Source organism: Leopardus geoffroyi, chromosome C2, assembly GCF_018350155.1.
Source record: "Leopardus geoffroyi isolate Oge1 chromosome C2, O.geoffroyi_Oge1_pat1.0, whole genome shotgun sequence".
Taxonomy (NCBI): Eukaryota; Metazoa; Chordata; class Mammalia; order Carnivora; family Felidae; genus Leopardus; species Leopardus geoffroyi.
Window position 1 is genome coordinate 415,131 of NC_059333.1, and position 15,683 is coordinate 430,813.

The 15,683-nt window shown below is 44.2% G+C and overlaps 1 protein-coding gene across 18 annotated transcripts in view; it reads right to left on the reverse strand.

The window, feature by feature from the left end:
* PCNT (pericentrin) overlaps positions 1-15,683 on the reverse strand; it is a 133,864-nt gene that overhangs the window by 64,241 nt on the left and 53,940 nt on the right. For 10 of the 18 annotated variants that reach the window (XM_045501048.1, XM_045501057.1, XM_045501047.1 and 7 more), the window contains 2 exons: positions 6,183-6,320; positions 1,304-1,450 (listed from right to left, as the gene is read on the reverse strand). In XM_045501048.1, the coding sequence (XP_045357004.1) occupies positions 1,304-1,450; positions 6,183-6,320 (285 nt within the window). The remainder of the gene's footprint in view (positions 1-1,303; positions 1,451-6,182; positions 6,321-15,683) is intronic. The other 8 variants (XM_045501058.1, XM_045501050.1, XM_045501051.1 and 5 more) reach the window with 1 other exon arrangement.

Here is a 15,683-nt window from a genome sequence, read left to right on the forward strand (position 1 = left end):
GGTGCTCAACATCACTAATCATCAGGGAAATGCAAACCAAAACCTCAGTGAAATATCACCTCATATTCATTATGATGGCAATTATAAAAGAAGAAAAAAGAGATGGGAAATAAGTATTGGCGAGGATGTGGAGAAATTAGAATCCTGTACACTGCTGAAAGAAATGTAAGGCGGCACAGCTGCTGTGGAAAGCAGTCTAGCAGTTCCTCAAGAACTTAGATACAGATTTATGCATGACCCGGCAATCCTGTTACTAGACACATAAACCCCAAAATGGAAAGCAGGGACTAAAAGATACCTGTACACCAATGTTCGCTGTGAAAGTATTCATAATAGCCAAAAGGCAGAAACAACCATCAAGAAGTCCATCCACAGATAAGGGCGCCTGGATGGCTCAGTCAGTTAAGCAGCCGACTTCGGCTCAGGTTGTGATCTCACAGTTAGTGGGTTCAAGCCCCAAGTCAGGCTCTGTGCTGACAGCTCAGAGCCTAGAGCCTGCTTCGATTCTGTGTCTCCCTTGCTCCCTGCCCCTCCCCCACTCACGCTCAGTCTCTCAAAAATAAACATTAAAAAAAAAAAAAGTCCATCAACAGATAAATCTGTGAAGAGATACACAAAATGTGGTATCTATATATAATGGAACATCATTAGCCATAAAAAACCATGAAACTTTGACACATGTTGCAACTTGGATGGACTCCACAGACATTATGCTAAGTGAAATAAACCAGACACAAGAGGATAAATATTGTATGATCTCACTTATATGAGGTCCCAAAAGTGGTCAAATTCATACAGGCAGAAAGTAGAAGGGTGGGTGCCAGGGACTGGAGGGAGGGGAAATGGGGAGGTAGTGCTTATTGGGCACAGAGTTTCTTCTTGGGTTGATGAACAGTTCTAGAAATGGATAGTGGTGATAGTTGCACAACACGGTGAACATCGTTAATGCCACTGAATTGGACACTTAAAAATGATTAAAATGGGAAACTTTATGTTATGTTATATTTTATATATATATAAATTATATATATTTATATATATAATTTATATATATAATTATATTTATATATAAATAAATATATTTATATATTTATATATATTTATATATATTATTTATATATAAATAAATATATATAAAATATATGTTTATATATATAATTTATATATATAAACAAATATATATAAAATATATGTTTATATATATAATTTATATATATAAACATATATATATATATGTTATGTTATATTTTACCCCCCCCACACACACACACACAATAACAAAGAAAAGACACATTTTACATACCTGCAGAATTTGGTTATTCTTCTCCTGAAGCTGCAGAAACAAAGACTCTTTCTCTTTTTGGTACGGAGACTGCACCTGCTCGCACTCAAGTCTATGTATCTTCTCTTGTTCATGTAAAGCAACTTCCTTTTCACTTTCAAATTCACCCTGTACAAAAAGTACATTATTAACAACAAAAATGCCATTAAACTCTAAAATTATGCCAGTTCCACTTCTATGTTTGCTAAAATATAGTTCATTCAACAAATGTTTATTGAGTCCATATTATGCCAAGAGCAGTGATCAGAAGGAACAAAGCCACCACTCACAGCGAACATGCACTCAAATGTGCTTCTCATACAGAACATGAAAAAGACAGCTTGCTACCTTTCCCAAATGGCCACATTAAGAAATTACCCATCGCCAGGGTATCATGACCATCAAACTCCAAGATATTTAGAAACCTAAGTTCCTTTGGTTTTCAAAGATAAACCCTATTTCTTCCTAAAAATAAAAATTGTTTTTAATAAAGTTCACCTAATGAATTAAAGTATATTAATTAAAGGGGCGCCTGGATGACTCAGTCGGTTAAGCGTCCGACTTCAGCTCAGGTCATGATCTCGCAGTTTGTGAGTTCGAGCCCAGCATCGGGCTCTGTGCTGACAGCTTAGAGCCTGGAGCCTGCTTTGAATTCTGTGTCTCCCTCTCTCTCCGCTCCTCCTCCATCCTCTGTCTCTCCTTCAAAAGTAAATAAAAACATTTTAAAAAAATTAAAGTATATTAATTAAATAAGCTTTAAAAAAAAAAAACTACAGAGGTAGCACTTCCAGAATAATAGAATAAGGACCTCCAAAAAATGTGTTCCTCCATAAAAGCGCAGGGAACACAGGCAAAACCTGTCAAAATCGACTTTTCAGAGTTCTGGAAATTAAGAAAGACTTGTAACAATCCAAAGAGTGTTCACTGAAAACAAAGTGTGAGTTTCCATCAAAACAACAAGCGCTGAGAGGTATTTAAACCTGCCCTAACCCCAACACTGCTACCTCAGGCACAGCCCTGAAAACAGCCCAACAGTCCCAAGAGTTGGGGGGAACAAACATGTGTTTGGATCTCCAAAAGCACCACCTCGCCAACTGTCACGAATTAACCTGCCTTGCAGCTTACTAAAAAGCTCCATTCTTGGAGCACCAGGGTGGCTCAGTCAGTTGAGTGTTTGACTTCATTCAGCTCAGGTCGTGATCTCGTGGTTTGTGAGTTTGAGCCTGGCATCAGGGTCGCTGCTATCAGCACAGAACCTGCTTCTTCAGATCGTCTGAACTCCTCTCTCTGCCCCTTCCCAGCTTGCATGCGCGTGTGCGCTCTCTCTCTCTCTTTCTCAAAACTAAATAAACATTAAAAAAATAAATAAATAAAAATGAAAATGAAAGGCTCTATTCTCAGAGATGATCTCACAGAGCTGTCTGTCAACAATGCTATCCCCAAGCCATTAGTCAAAATCAAGTAGCAGCAACTGTTTAACATCACAATAACCTGAAACCGATAAACTGGTAACAGTCTGAGCCAGTAAGAGGTAGACAAAACAACTTGAAAGGAAACACTTTTAAGAGGAAATGAGATGTCTGAAGAGAATGAGATGTCAAGAGGGAGCTTTGAAAAAGTCCCACATATTCCTAGGAATTCAGAAGGCAGGAGCAAGTACAGGGCTGTGTACCTGTCCAGAGAAACCCGAGAAAGCTCTAAGAGCTCGCTCCTTGTTGACCTTGCACCAACACAAAACGAAAGCTAAGGCAGAGTAAACTGCCCGCCACAGCACTCAAAGCATGCCCCAAGCAGAGCCCTTCAAATTCACTAGAGGGGCTCACCAGTAGATTTGAATGGGCAGAAGAATCAGCAAATATGAAGACAGTTCAAATTATTTAGTCTGGGAACCAAAAAGAAAAAAAAAAAGAAGAAGAAGAAGAAGAAAAGTAAGTAGAGGGGCACCTGGGTGGCTCAGTTGGTTGAGTATCTGACTTCGGTTCAGGTCACGATCTCACAGTTTGTGAGTTTGAGCCCCGCATCGGGCTCTGTGCTGACAGCTCAGAGCCTGGAACCTGCTTCAGATTCTGTGTCTCCCTCTCTCTCTGCTCATTCCGCACTTGCGCTCTCTCTCTCTCAAAAATAAATATTAAAAAAAAAAATTTTTTTTTTAAGAAAAATAAGTAGAGGTTCACAGACATGCTGGGACACCCTCAAAGACCAACATATACGTAATGGGAGTTGCAGAGGAAAGGAGAAAGGGAACAGAGTCGAAAGACTACTTGAAGATATAAGGCCCAAAACTTCAAAACTCTGATGAAAAAACATTAATCTACAAACACAAAAAGCACAATTACCCCAGGTAGGATAAACTCAAAGAGATCCACACCAAGGCCCATCCCAATTAAACTGTGAAAGACTAAGAAAAAGATCCTTGAAAACAGCAGGAGAGAAACCATCCTCCAGAGGCCAAAAGGCAATAAGATAATATAGTCAAAGTGACAAAAGAAAGACTTAACCAAGAATTCCATATCTAGGAAATGATCTTTCCAAAATGAGGGAGAAATTAAAACATTCACGGATAAATACAAACTAAGAGAAGTCATCCTAACAGGCCTGCCCTGAGGAAATACAAAAGGGTGTCCTTCAGGCTAGAGTGAAGGGACACCAGACGTTCATTCGAATCCACAGGAAGAAATAAAGAACACTGCTAAAGGTTCACTAGTAAACTGAAAGACAAAGTAAACACAGTTTTTATAATTCTTTTTTCTCCTATCTGATTTATAAGAAACTGAATAAATCAGTGAGCATAAATTGTATGGAAGTGTACTTTGCATGACAATATTAGCGCATAGGACAGAGAGGGGGATGAAGCTACACAGGAGAAGAGATTTGTAAACTATCAAAATCAAGATGGCATTAATCTGAACTATGTTGTTATAAGGTGTTTATTACTGTAATCCCCAGGGCAGGCACCTAAGAAAATAACCCAAAATATATAGAAAATAAACATCAAGGAAATTAAAATGAAAAGAAGGCAGTAACAGAAAATCAGAAAAACAAGAGAGATACAAGATAAACAAGGAGCAAACAGCAAGTAATAATACCTGCTACATCTCTAAACCTAGAGAACACTGTGCTAGGTGAAAGCAACCAAACACAGAAGGGCACAGACTGTATGATTCCCTTTCTATAAAATGTCCAGAAACAGGAAGTTCAGTGGTTACCAGGGGCTGGAGGAGGGGAGAGGCAGCTAAGGCTGGGGGGAGCGGGGGGGGGGGGGGGGGGGGTCTTTTTGAGGTGATGCAAATGTTCTGGAAGTAGATAGCAACAATAGTTGCACAACTTGGTGAATACGCTAAAAATCACTAAAACGTATATACTTAAAAGAGTAATTTTTATGGTATATAAAATAAAGCTGTTGTTAAAAGAAACAACAAAGTAAAGCTACATTAAAAATCATCTTCGGGTGCCTAGGTGGCTCAGTCAGCTCTGTGCTGACAAGCTCAGAGCCTGGAGCCTGCTTCTGATTCTGTGTCTCCCCCTTTCTCTGCCCCTCCCCCGCGTGTGCTCGGTCTCCCTCTCTCTTTTAAAAATAAACATTAAAAACAAATCATATTGGGGCTCCTGGGTGGCTCAGTTGGTTGAGCGTTTGAGTTCTGATTTTGGCTCAGGTCATAATCTTACAGTCGTGGGACTGAGCCCTGCATCAGGGCCCTGCTTCAGGTTCTCTCTCCCTCTGTTTCTCTCCCCCACTCATGCTCCCTCTCTCTCTCTCCCCCTCTAAAATAAAAAAATATATACACACATATAAAAAATAAAAAATAAGTCGTCGTAAGAGAAGCTGCTGAGTGTTGAGGCATCCTGCACATTCTTCCATGAGAACAGTCTCCTTAAAGCAAGAAAAGCCTTGATGTGGCTGCTGCTGAGTCACTGAGGCAAGGCAGTAAGACTCAAACGTTCTCAAATTTAAAATACTTGATGGCAATTCTTAGCGGGAAAGGTATGCTAACCACCCAAATTAAATAGAAAAAGGATGGAAAAACTTGCACTGCTGGTGGGAATGCAAACTGGTGCAGCCACTCTGGAAAACAGTGTGGAGGTTCCTCAAAAAATTAAAAATACAACTACCCTATGACCCAGCAATAGCACTAGTAGGAATATATCCAAAGGATACAGCAGTGCTGATTTGAAGGGGCACATGCACCCCAATGTTTATAGCAGCACTATCAACAATATCCAAACTATGGAAAGAGCCCAAATGTCCATCAACTGATGAATGGATAAAGAAGATTATATATACAATGGAATACTACTTGGCAATGAAGAAGAATGAAATCCCGCCATTTGTAACAATGTGGATAGAACTGGGCAGTATTATGCTAAATGAAATAAGTCAGGCAAAGAAAGACAAACACCATGTTTTCACTCATATGTGGGAGTTGAGAAACTTAACAGAAGACCATGGGGGAAGGGAAGGGGAAAAATAGCTTCAAACAGAGAGGGAGGCAAACCATAAGAGACTCTTGAGTACAGAGAACAAACTGAGGGTTGATGGGGGGACAGGGAGAGGGGAAAATGGGTGATGGACACTGTGGAGGGCACTGGCTCGATGAGCACTGGGTCGTACGTAAGCGGAATGACAAGAATCTACCCCCAATACCAAGAGCGCACTATATACACCGTATGTTAGCCAACATATTTAAAAAATAATAATAAATAGAAAATGAGTGAAAAAAATTGCCTACAAAAATCTGTTTCTAAGCCGATGAAAACATTTTATGTTTTAACTTCGCATATCACCATTAATTTAGAATAACATTTTATTTACTCTGCAGATGGGGAAGAACAGCAATAGCACAAATCACCCTTAGCCCCATACCTTCAGCTGTGGGATCTGCTGCTCCAGTACCACTTCCGACTGGCTCTTTGACAACTGCCGCGTCTCCTCCTCTTCGTGCAGCTCGGCCCGAAGAGCTGGGCCCTGGGCCTCCACCTCCGCAGGAATCAGGGTGCTCTGCTTGAACGAGGAGGGAAAGAGTTAGCACGGAGCTCTTCGTGCACAGATACTCGTCAATACTGGAGATCACGACCATTTCGCGTATGTTCAATGTGATGACACATGGGAGTCACGCTACAGCTTATAGAAAACTTCAAACCACGCTGTAGGACTGGATTCTCACCTTAATTATGATAGTGATGAAAACGGGGCATGCGTGGTACAACACTAAAATTATACTTTCAAGTTACAGAGACCATTTCTGAATTAACATATCATTTTTATAAACTTTCTCTCCTGAAATAAATTTAACTCCAAAACCTTTAAAAGGGAAGGATTAAAGGTAATTTCCAAGTTATCACACTTTGCAAAGTTTCCACAGTACTTTAATTACCACATGTCTACCACACTTCTCCTTCTAGGGAAGGTCGGGGTTGACCCAGACCACTCCCAGCAGAAAGGAAGCTAGCTGCAGCCCTGAGAGTAACTGGGTTTCACCAGGAATGCTAATTCCCCGAGCGTCAACCACAAAGTGTTGGTGAATACAGGGAAAAACCCTGAATGCCAACAGGCACCACAGACCAGCAGGGCCAAGGCCAAGGGACAGAAGCCATACTCCCTTTTCCCCAAAAAACAGACCTAAGGAAATACTTGTACCCATTGTGAAGGCCACTGGGAAAAATAAAACATCAACACTCAAGAAAAAGAAAATCCCCCAAACACGTGATAAACCCTGATTAACAATCAAGCTGGAAAGGGAATGACAGATCAGTTCTTTGGGCCCTGGGGCCCTGGCACAGCATTAGGGTGCTTCCCTCTCAGCACCTGCAGCGTGTACTGCGGGCAGGAGGAAATAGCTCTTAACTTTCCACCTGCAAGGGGCAGTAGGGCCACTTCATGCCTGTCCTGCCCAGTGCACACCCAGGCCTGGAGTGGGAACTTGCAGAATGCACCCTAACAGAGGCAAAGGCAAAACATGAGAGCATCATGCAGCAGGAGGGCCACCAGGAAACGGACACTCAGGAGTCAGGTAAGGCAGTTTCGAGGGTGTGCTCTCAGGAAAGGCTGCAGGACAGCAGGCTGCCATTGGACCTCAAAAGCCCAGCACCTCTGGGATGGCTGGGCATGTCTGGCAGTATGATCCTCAGGCCACTTCCTTGACCTGACTGGAGAGGCTCAATGTCAGGTGTCCCTTGATTCACACAACCCCTACCCCCCCATCCATAAGACCTCCTTACAGATAATTACTTCTATTTCCAGCCTTGAGTAAAGCTCCATTTAATTTTCCATATTCTAAATAGTAAGGTCAATATAAGAAAATGATGTTTTTAAAAGTTTATTCTCAAATTTTTCTAAAAACCTAGAGAATTCTAGGGAAAATATCATATATATACATACATAGATCTATATTTTAATCATTAAGAGAAGAAAATAGGTATACCTGGAGAAGGAAAAAAATAAGTAATACTGCACAAAGAATACCAATACAGTAATAAAAATAAATTCAACTGATAATGAATTAAAGACATTCAAACTATACCTAACCTGACCTCGTACTATTTTCAAAACTTATTATATGAATATTTTTTTTTAATGGAAAGAAGGAAAGAAAGAAAGAAAGAGAGAGAGAAAGAAATTGGCTTGAGCAATTGATACTGGCCATACTACAGTTTACTTCTGCATTCCAGAACTCTGCTTAGTGATATGAACACAACGGAGATTTCTTTACTTTACGGGATGTACATCTCTAAGAAAAGGGAAACAAGCTTACGTTTCCAGAGAACTTTTCTCACAAGCCAACTCCAAAGTGAAGTAACCACTCCAAGTGATTCACTTCACTCCAAGTGAAGTAAGTCAATTAGCTCACAAGCCCATGTGAAATAACTCTTCTGGTAAGTGAGCCTGCTTTTCAAACAGGTGCAAAGATATTTGTGGCCCAGATTAACTAACGCCTGACAAAGGAAGAACAGCGTGTCCCTGCTAATTTGGGCACAATGACCCTGGCATCCCAGGAAATGTCCAGCAAGGCTTTATGTGCATCTGCTTGTGGGGTGAATCCTGAGGGAAGGCCACAGGAGGAACATGCAACCAGCCACAAGTCTCCCCCACACCAAGACATGAACCTGAATCTGATCATGTGTGTAGAGATGCTGACATGCTTACAGGAATAGGGGGGAGACTAACATCACAGGAAGCAATAAAAACAGATCCCGTGCAAACGAAGCCCCGTGTGGATCCTGATTTGAACAACCACAGGAAGAGACTAGAACCTGGGCTGGATATATGGTGATATTAATGAATCATTTTTAATTTTCTAAGTTAGAATGGATTATGGTTAAGTTCTTTTGGGAGGAGAAAAACGTTACATGGCAGAAACAGATGATGAAGTACTTACAGATGAAAACACACAATACCTGGGAATTGCTTCAAAAGAATTGGGGGTAAGGAGCACTGCCACACTAAGACTGGCACGTACCCCACTGGGCAGCCAGATACAGGGGTTCAATGAACTATTCTACTTCTGTATATGTTGAAATTTTCTCCAATAAAAGTTAAAATAAGGCTGCACAGCCTCCCACCTCCCAGAAATCTAAGTGCTTTCTGTGAAACCAGCTAGACAAAAAAGGTCCCTTAAAAAATTATCTAATGTTCAGGGGCGCCTGGGTGGCGCAGTCGGTTAAGCGTCCGACTTCAGCCAGGTCACGATCTCGCGGTCCGTGAGTTCGAGCCCCGCGTCAGGCTCTGGGCTGATGGCTCAGAGCCTGGAGCCTGTTTCTGATTCTGTGTCTCCCTCTCTCTCTGCCCCTCCCCCGTTCATGCTCTGTCTCTCTCTGTCCCAAAAATAAATAAACGTTGAAAAAAAAAAATTAAAAAAAAAAAATTATCTAATGTTCACCTTCTTAGCACCAAAGAGATAACTTACTTAAACAATGACTTTCTTGTACCACAACTAGAAAAACACTTCCAAAATGCTGCAGGAGCTTATTCAACATAGTGCTGGCAGTCCTAGCCTCAGCAATCAGACAACACAAAGAAATAAAAGGCATCCAAATTGGCAAGGAGGAAGTCAAGATTTCAGTCTTCACAGACATGATATTCTATCTAGAAAACCCAAAAGATTCTACCAAAAAAAATGCTAGAACTGATCCATGAATTCAGGCAAGTCGCAGGATATAAAATCAATGCACAATAATTGGTTGCATTTCTATACACCAATAATGAAGCAGCAGAAAGAGAAATCAAGGAATCAATCCCATTTACGATTCTACCAAAACCCATAAAATACCCAGGAATACGCCTAGCCAAAGAGGTGAAAAATCTATACATTGAAAACTATAGAAAGCTCAGGAAAGAAATTGAAGAAGACACCAAAAAACGGAAAAGCATTCCATGCTCATGGATTGGAAGAACAAATATTGTTAAATTGTCAGTACTACCCAAAGCAATCTACATGTTCAATGCAATGATGCAATCCCTATCAAAATAACACCAGCATTCTTCACAGAGCTAGAACAAACAATCCTAAAATTTGTATGGAAACAGAAAAGTCCTCAAATAGCCAAAGCAATCCTGAAAAAGAAAAACAAAGCTGGAGGCATCACAATTCCAGACTTCCAGATGTATTACGAAGCTGTAATCATTAAGACAATATGGTACTGGCACAGAAACAGACACTGATCAATGGAACATAAGAGAGAAAACAGAAATGGACACACAAACATATGGCCAGGGAATCTTTGACAAAGTAGGAGAGAGTATCCAATGGAATAAAGACAGTCTCTTCAAGCAAATGATGTTGGAAAAACTGGACAGCGACATGCAGAAGAATGAACCTGGACCACTTTCTTACATCATACACAAAAATAAACGCAAACTGCATGAAAGACCTAAAATGTAAGACACGAAGCCATCAAAATCCTAGAGGAGAAAAAAGGCAACAACCTCTTTGACTTTGGCCACAGCAACTTCTTACTCAACATGTTCTGTGAGGCAAGGGAAATAAAAGGAAAAATGAACTTCTGGGACCTCATCAAAATAAAAAGCATCTGCACAACTAAGGAAACTCAATCAGCAAAACTAAAAGGCACCCAACAGAATGGGAGAGGGTATTTGCAAATGACATATCAGATAAAGGATTAGTATCCAAAAATCTATAAAGAATTTATTAAACTCAACACCCAAAAAACAAATGGTCCAGTGAAGAAATGGGCAAAAGACATGAATAGACACTTTCCAAAGAAGACATCCAGATGGCTAACAGACACATGAAAAAATGCTCCACATCACCCATCATCAGGGAAATACAAATCAAAACCACAATGAGATACCACCTCACACCAGTCAGAATGGCTAAAATGAACAACTCAGGCAACAACAGATGTTGGTGAGGATGTGGAGAAAGGGGAACCCTTTAGCACTGCTGGTAGGAATGTAAACTGGTGCAGCCACTCTGGAAAACAGTACGGAGGTTCCTCAAAAAATTAAAGATAGAACTACCCTACGACCTAGCTACTGTATTACTAGGTATTTATCCAAAGGATATAGGAGTGGTATTTTGAAGGGGCACATGCACCCCAATGTTTATAGCAGCACCATTGACAATAGCCAAAGTATGGAAAAAGCCCAAAAGTCCATCGACTGATCAATGGGTAAAGAAGAAGATGTGGTACACACGCACACACACACACACACACACACACACACACACACACACACAGAGGAAGATTACTCAGCAATCAAAAAGAATGAAATCTTGCCATTTGCAACAACGTGGATGGAACGAGAGGGTATTATGCTAAGTGAAATTAGTCAGAGAAAGACAAATAGCATATGACTTCACTCATATGTGGAATTTAAGATACAAAACAGATGAACATAAGGGAAGGGAAGCAAAAATAACATAAAAACAGGGAGGGAGCCAAACGTAAGAGACTCTTAAATACAAAGAACAAACTGAGGGTTGCTAGAGGGGTATTGGGGGGGGGGTGGGCTAAATGGACAAGGGGCATTGAGGAGGACACTTGTTGGATGAGCGCTGGGTGTTATATGTAGGGGATGAAGCACTGGATTCTACTGAAATCATTGCACTACATGCTAACTAACTTGGACATAAATTAAAAAAAAAAAAAAAAATGCCGTAGGAGCATTTGGACAGTAGTCAATACAGAAACACAAAACTGCTAAGCCAAGGTACATAAATGACACTCGGTTTCAGGAAGTGTGTGGCTCTGTGCGTCACCAACAGGTAACAAATGGGCAGGAGGAACAAATCAGCAATCAGACAGTCAGTCTCTGGGGGAAGGGCTGTGAGTCAGTACCTGATCCTGTCAACAGACATCCTCAGCAGGTCGCAGGGCAGCGCTTCAGGAGCGAAGAGGGAAGACCAGTCACCTGGGGATCACTAACTCACCCCCAGATGCGCTGCCCGGATCCCGGTCTACAAACAGCAGCGGGGCACTCTAGCCTCTCAAAACAAACATGGGAAGGCGCGTCCACCTCGCAGAGGGCTGTCTCCAGCGTCCTTCTCCCAAGACTCTCCTGGGGCCGGGCACGTGGAACCTGTCGGCACCCCTCTGTCACCAAGAAGGACCGTGAGCAACGAAGGAGCCGACAGGACAACTGCTCACCCTCCCTGTGGTGAGGCACCTTCCTGGTGGCCACTCGACCCCTCTGTGATGACCCCTCAGCGCTGCACTGACAATGAGGGGCTGGGGGGACAATGAGGGGACCCTGAGAGGGTTAATGGGGCATAGAGAAGATACTGAGAGGGTTACGGGGACACAGAGGGGGCTGAGGGGACACTGAAGAGGCTTCACCCTCTTTTAATGAAATCTGAGGACGAGGACGGTATGAGGAGGCCATTCCTGTGAACTAATCGGTGAGCAGCTGCATCTCGGTCCCGGCTGGGGGCTTACTGTGTCCAAGCCGTCCTGAGGGCACAGGCTTCTGTGTGTGGATTCCTCCTGTGTCTTCTCATTCTTTCGAATGTGGGAAACCCACCCCAAGTGGCCAGATTCAAGGCAACTTAAAAGTCCATGAAGCAAATCTCAACAAAAATGCCAATTCCCAGACTTTTCAACCAAACAAATGGGGATAAATCTCATTTTTACACTTCCCTTTATTTTTGCAATCTCCTGTAATGCTCATTCTGGAAACTTTCATTGAGGAAATGGTTTAAATATTAATTTCACAGATCAGCTGGTCCGTATACATACAACTAAAAGCACTGGCTATTAATCTAGGGGACACAGGGGAACACCAGGGCCTTATTTCACGATTAGAAAAGAGTAATATTAGCATCTCCTCTTTTAAAAAGCCCCACAGCTTTTTTTTTTTGGTCTGTGCTGACAGCATGGAGCCTGCTTGGGATTCTCTCTCTGTCTTTCTCACTGCCCTCCCCCAATCCACTCACACACATGCTCTCTCTCTCAAATAAACCTTTTAAAAACAAAGAAAAGCCCCAAAGAAACAGTACTCACAAAATCTTTATAATCTCTATAAATCTCGATGTAGCACTTCACAAAACACATCAGTTATCTAGGAAGCACTATGCCTGTAGACTTTGTACTCTCTCTCCCCCAGAAAGACCAGAAGACACGGGAGACACAGTCTTTCAAATCTAAGAACATGGAGCAGAAGGGCATCAGGGCGTACAGCCAGCGTCCACAGATGCCAGCCTGCCTCCATGCAAAGGGACCTGGGGGACGTGAGCCCCGCGGCAAGCCACAAGGACCCTGGCTGGGTCCCAGCCTGCACGGTCTTATCCGTGGCAGCCTCACCTGCTGAAGAGAATTCCAACTGCTTCTTCAAAAGAACAACGACACAACTTGACATACTGCTTGTGGATGTTCTAACAAAGTTTCAAAAATCTGAAAACGGATCCACAGCGTACACCGACTCCCGGGAGCACCTGCCACAGCAAGTGTGCTCCGTGTGGACACAGGCGGACATGCACGTGAGGTCCTCCACCTCCCTGTCGTGAGGTCGCTTCCTCCCCAGCCACCGCCACCTCCTGAGAGTCCAGACCCAGACGCCCCCTCGTCATCCCCCAGGCGCCACAGCCTCCCCACCACCCTCATAGGCGCCACAGTCAATCTCACCCCAGCACAGCCCGGGAGACATCAGGAACCCCTCTCTGCCCCGGAGCACCGCCCTCAGAGGGGCCCCGAGCCCGCCCTCTGTGCCCTCCCATCCCTACGCTTCCCAAGGACCTTGTCAACTCCTGTCTGAGGTAGTACAATCACCTCCAATGCCTCTTTTGTCCAGCTGTCAGATGCCTATGCCGCTGCCTACAAGGTCAGGGTCCTGCCCTCCAAGCACATGGTCCCCCAGACACACCCCAGGTGGGTCCTGACATCCCTCCTCCTCACCCTGACCTCGGAAGTCACACCAACACGGTGCGGCAGGGCCACCGGTACCTCTTAAAAAGGGCACCTGAAGACGTCTGGGGGACGAGCGGGGGCTGGCCCGCTGCCGTCAGACCCCTACTCGGCAAGTTGCCTGCAGGCCCCACTGCGCCCGGCCCTGGGAAGCAAGAGAACAGGACAGGCACAACTACCCCTCACGCTCAGCCCTCTGTGGGCTTTGCAGGGCACGGGGCTAGAAGTCCTGAAGGAAAGGGGGGCGTCCCGCACGGGGCAGGCGGGGAAGCGCCTGTTGTGGAGGTGATCTGGCTGAAAGGTGAGAGTGTGAAGACAAGTTCAGAGGACGGCACACCTGGCACGTCTGCAGAAACAGACAACGGACAGGACGACGGGACACGGGGTCAGAGGACACGTATGGCAGGCACCTGTGCGGAGCCGTGTCCCCAGGTCACACTGAGTAGCCTGGGATGCACAGGGAGGGAACCTATATGCAGAAAAGAGACTACAGGGGAGGCCTCACACAGGCGACTGCTGCTGGACCGTACTGGACCGTACTGGGAGCACTCGGACGCGCTCTCCCGGGCCGGCTGACCCCTGAGTGCAGGCTCCAGGCATGTCCAGCACCCACCCGCCACCATAGCGCTCTGATGAGAAGACTCGGAGAGGGCAGGAGCCCCGGGAGGCCCAGCGCTGGAGAGCCCCTCAGCAGCCAGACCCCCTCCCGCGGCACCGCTGCTCCGCCTGCTGCTTCTGCGTCTTGGCTGCGTGCGTGTCTCCGAGCTCCCACGGGGCTGCCTGGTGCCACTGCTCCAGGAGCAAGACCTTGGCGCCCACCACACAGCCAAGCTCCTATCCTCCTCCAGCAGGCGCCTCTGACTCTGCAGGGTTCCAGCCAGCCCCCACTTCCGAGACAGTGACCACCCAGCACCGCACCTGCCACGTGCCTCCATCCACCTGCCACACAGACCCCCCCGCCACGTGCCTCTGGTCGCCCACCACACAGCCCCCCCATCAGAAACCCCAACCCCAATGCCACCCACCCCGTGCACCTTGTTCCACCCACCACATGGTTCCCATCTCAAAGGTAGTAAACATCCTACATGCTCCTTACAGTCAAATTTGTCATAGTTTAAAATGCAGTTTCATGGCACAAGAACAGACACTCAGATCAATGGAACAGAATAGAGAACCCAGAAACGGACCCACAAACGTATGGCCAACTAATCTTTGACAAAGCAGGAAAAGAATAACCAATGAAATAAAGACAGTGTCTTCAGCAAGTGGTGCTGGGAAAACTGGAGAGCGACATGCAGAAAAATGAACCTGGACTTTCTTACACCAGACACAAAAATAAACTCAACATGGATGAAAGACCTCAATGTAAGACAGGAAGCCATCAAAATCCTCGAGGAGAAAGCAGGCAAAAACCTCTTTGATTCTGGAAGCAGCAACTTCTTACTCAACATGTCTCCAGAGGCAAGGGAAACAAAAGCAAAAATGAACTACTGGGACCTCATCAAAATAAAAAGCTTCTGCACAGCGAAGGAAACAATCAGCAAAACTAAAAGGCAGAATGGGAGAAGAGATTTGCAAACGACATATCAGATAAAGGGTTAGTATCCAAAATCTATAAAGAACTTACCAAACTCAACACCCAAAAAACAAATAATCCAGTGAGGAAATGGGCAAAAGACATGAATAGACACTTCTCCAAAGACATCCAGATGGCCAAGCGACACATGAAAAAATGCTCAACATCACTCATCATGAGGGAAATGCAAATCAAAACCACAAGGAGATACCACCTCACACCTGTCAGAATGGCTAACAACTCAGGCAACAACAGATGTTGGCAAGGATGCAGAGGAAGAGGAACTCTTTTGCACCGCTGGTGGGAATGCAAGCTGGTGCAGCCACTCTGGAAAACAGTATGGAGGTTCCTCAAAAAATTAAAAATAGAACTACCTTACGACCCAGCAATTGCACTACTAGGCATTTATCCACAGGATACAGGTATGCT